At 46.5% G+C, this 4,443-nt stretch overlaps 1 protein-coding gene across 1 annotated transcript in view; it reads right to left on the reverse strand. All coding sequences in view use genetic code 11, as the record gives it.

Annotated features, from left to right (window-relative positions):
* Positions 1–851: 851 nt before the first annotated feature.
* EGR_10990 (oxalate:formate antiporter) overlaps positions 852–4,443 on the reverse strand; it is a gene marked incomplete at both ends in the record, with an annotated part of 5,681 nt that continues 2,089 nt past the window's right edge. Inside the window, 2 exons of the mRNA XM_024500239.1 lie at positions 852–1,033; positions 2,827–2,926. Coding sequence (XP_024345350.1) covers positions 852–1,033; positions 2,827–2,926 — 282 coding nt within the window. The remainder of the gene's footprint in view (positions 1,034–2,826; positions 2,927–4,443) is intronic.

Below are 4,443 nucleotides of genomic sequence, written 5' to 3' on the forward strand. Positions count from 1 at the left end.
ACGTGGGCAAGTCAAGGGACGAACCGAGCGTCAGAAAAATCATCTGGTACTGTGGTCATCTCCAATCTGGCATCAAAATATGGGTTTGACATGCGAACCGAATCGAATTCAACAGTGTAAGTGACAATTTTGCTGGAAGAATTTAAACTGCTGATGATGACCGCACCCGACTACGAGGACAACATGCAATCTGTGAAAAAAGAACTGAGACCCAAACTGGCAGAAACGGGGAACCGATCCAACTGTCTGAAGGGACCACAAGAGAGCAATCTCGCAACATTCAAGATCAAACAAAATGCCATCAAGAGAGATAGTGGCAGCTTATTTCATACTGGTCGACATTGACTTACCGAATCGGAGCATCCGTGTCGTCTTCTGATTGACTGACTCTAACTGCTACGCCCACACACCACCATCCGCCTCCTCTGTCAATGCTCTCTTCGCGACTCAATTCTATGTAAACTGTATTTAGTCTAAAATTCCACTGGTTACGCTTAGGACTTGGCTGAAGCAGTCAGGACTGCAACTATGTAATAATAAATAGGTGGTTTTGGTATGGCCCTAGACTGCCAGTTTGGTCCACATCCTCAAATATGCCTTTCACAACAAGATGACTTTACTGCAGCATACCAAATGGCTCATTCGCAATAGCCCTTGCTGTGCAACCGATGTTGCCGAATAGTCGATACACTCTCTACCTTAATGCGCAATCGGGCGTCTCCCCTTTACCTGCTATAGAGCCTTCCAACAGAGCAGCATACTCTACGCTGCTTCATGCAATATAGAAAGGCACCAATGCGCGAAGTCATATTTATTCTTTATACGATTGGCAAAAAGGAACGGGTCAAAATCTAGGCAGACTTTTGCAGTGCTATTGACGAGGGCCCATCGGATTCGAAAGTTTCGTCCAAATCCTCCAAGGTCTCCTCCAAATATCCCTTGCGCAAGGGATCACAAATCGCAGCGCAGATATTGTTGGTGAAACCCACGCAATGCGCATCTTTGTCGCGGATGAAGAGGGCGAGGATGAAGGCTGTAAATACGTCCAAGAAAAGAAAGCGCAGAAATATCTCGGCGTTATTGCATGTCCAATCGCGAGAACTTTGCTACTTCGAATACAGACCGCACAGGACTCCTTCCAACCCTCACGCACCATCGTGATGTATCTTAACTTTGACATTCCCGAAAAAGTCTTTTGAAGGATTTATACCACGCAACTTCCTAATAGGCACTGCCTCTCCTTTACTCTTAAACTGGAAGCCTTTAATCTAACATAGGCGTCTACAACTTGTGTTTGTTTGTTGATCTCAACTGATTCCCGTGCAGATAGAGATTAGCCCTTTCATTGTTCACTTAAAAGCAAACCATGCTTTGAAGTAACTACCGAAGAGGCTTTTCCTCCCATTAAAAATGCGGATTTTTGTTTAGGTGAAACGGAATCTTGAGAAAGTGGTAGAAAATGTAGTGCAAATAATGCAACACGCGCATTTTCACAGCAACCTGCAGCGGAGTCCAAGCAACCATTTATTGAAATCGAAGAAAAGACCTGCTACGCACATCACGGCTTTACACACAGACGGACTACCATTTTCGGTATTGACCATGTTAGTATCAACAGTTGACAAATACAGACAATCGAAAACGGAGACAGAATAAGACAACCTGCAATCGCAGGCGGATAGATGGCCGAGGATAAGGGCGGAGCAACAGATCCCTCCCCTCCTCTTTCCCTCCTTCCATTAAACGCCAACACCCTCCTTAGCCCTTTAATGTAGGGCAAATCTTTTCGTACGAATGTGGTTTGTAGTTTGAGGTGAGGCAGGTGAAGAATGCAGTCAGATAATGCTGTCATCATTGGAATCAGAGGAGAACTTGTATCCGACACTTCTACCAGGCCTCACTCGGTTCATTCACTCCCCCTTTCTCACTCTCTCCCTCTCTCCGCCTCCGTGTCTGTCCCTGTCTCTGTCTCTGTCTCCGCCTCTGAAGGACAAGTTGTTCATTGTATGGATCCGAATGTTGTCAAATAGACACAACGCAAGTGGTCATCTGAGGGTGAGGCAGTACGTGTGTGTGGGGTGGATGATGAGTGGACAATGAGTGGACGGTCTGGGAATAGTCAACGATTTATTCCATAATTCGTTCGTTTAACGGACGCTGACAAACGCAAGTCATATCTCGTTTCATCACAAGTGAATCAGGCAGCAGACAGTGCCCTCTCAACTGCTCGTTCTCATGGGCTATGTGCAGACAACTGGAAAACCAGCAGACAGTTCTGCAAACTGGGTGACATTTGTTAAATCGTGGCACACGGTAGAGACACACGCCGTTAGTTGCCACCATCTACCCCACCCAGGTGGTGCAGGTGTCAACGCATTGTCACGCTAAACAGCACCGAGGTGGGATCATGACACGTTGGTTTGAAATCATATTCATTCCCCGTAGTGACATGACTAAAAGTGGCGTTTGTGGGTGCGATGCATCTACCCTTGGGTGATGCATCAACAGAACTGCTAAAATTGCTTACATTTATTTCTAAACGGTGCGTTATCCCGCTGCAATCGTCCCGAATCGGAAAACTGAGTTTAAATAGGAGTGGTCGACAAGCTTGATTCATGTCTGGTTCTACCACCACCTGAAGGAAACTCATAATGAAATATTTGTAATAGGCGAGCAAACCACTGGCAACGCCTGGGCTCACGGAAGGCATTCACGAAAGGACTAAATTAAGGTCAAGTTCTCTGACGCAAACACTACGGTGTCGAGTGAACTCAGTACCAGCTGACAGAAGACAAACACGTCTGTATCGCAGCGCTCTCCACTTACCGATGAGACAGGTACATCCACATAATGTGTAGACAGGTATCCATTGACCAGCCAGTTTGAATTGAGAGATAATGGCTGCGGTTAGAAGGGCACTGGGGCACTAAAAGAGGAAATCAAGCCGTCATTAGTTCTTTCCCCTTTAGCTCACTGCAATTCGTTTGCAGCTTAGCAACGAGGTTAGCAATTACCTATTCATATCCACACGATCGGTATTCATTATCAGAACGCCTTATTTATCTAGGCGTTAATTTGTTGCCCTACGAATTTAGCATTCAAATCTTGGAGGAAAGCAAACCAACGCGATTACCTGTTCCTGCAATCGCAACCTCGTTGTCTGCAGTTCAATGTGAGGATAGGCATAGATTAATAAATAGTCTGGACAGTAGACCTAATGGGACAATACGGCATTAGCAAGCACATTTGAATGTTGAGGCCGAGACATACACGGACAAGAAGACTTAATTGCCTGCTGAACCAGGCAGGCAAGGAGGACAATGGGAATAGTGACACACAAAGCGCACCCCTACAATGCACCGCACAATCCCAAGGGTACACACAGGCCAAATGTCTTCTTCCAGAAGGGATTAATTCAAATCACTACAAATAGGAATAACTAACGTCACAGCACAGCAGACAATTCTGATGTTGGGTAAATCTACACCAGTCTGCTGCCAGTACACTCAATCGACGTGGAAAGGCAAACTGACTTCCCGATGTCTGGGTGCAACCACAACCACGCAGACAGTAACCACATGACTAACTTCCCACTGATGCATCGCTGTGGACCGACACCTTCAAATCACTCTATGTCCCCCACCCTTCTCACATCGGTTTACCCACTCTGTGGGGAAACCTCGACAACTCCAGTAAATACTTCCCAACACGCAAATCAAGTGAGGATTATTCGCATTGCCTTATTCAACACAACAGCAGTGATAACAAGTGGAGTTAAATTTGTGGCATGTTGCCTCGTGAGGAGGGTTTGTACCTTACCTGGTGCAGATGGAACCAAAGGGCTTGCAACTGTGCCACCGATATTATTCCAGTCGAGGTGCATGGACCATTACGCTTGCAAGACAAGACTCGAAGACGTCGGGTGGCACAAGCAATGCCACTGTTCAATGTGGATCACTTAGATCACTGAAAGTATTCATCCAAGCAGCAACTACATCTTCCAGATGAGAGATGTGAGGCGCTTCGTTAATCTGCGCATTCCACGATATTCAGCATAAGCGAAGTACAACAAGTTCCACAGTTTCACCACCCCTCGAGGGTCTATCCATTCCTCTTCACATCAGTACAACCCAACCATCTGGTTTGCAATTGGGACGAAGGATCTTGTGTCACGGTAATGTGGTAGAATGCAACTAGTGCTGAGATAAGATCACTCGACTTTGTGTGAAACACAAACCACTCCACCAGTTGAGGTGGGACGGAGGGACAGGGAGACAGGGACGAGACGAGACGAGACGAGACGAGACGAGACGAGATGAACGGACAGACATACAGACAGTCGGACAGACAGACTGCCTGACTGACTGACTGACTGACAGAGAGACAGACAGACAGACTTTGAGACAGGCAGACAGACAGTGGTGAATTTGGGAAGGAAAGTAA

The sequence above is a fragment of the Echinococcus granulosus genome (genome assembly GCF_000524195.1).
Source record: "Echinococcus granulosus chromosome Unknown EG_S00321, whole genome shotgun sequence".
NCBI lineage: Eukaryota > Metazoa > Platyhelminthes > Cestoda > Cyclophyllidea > Taeniidae > Echinococcus > Echinococcus granulosus.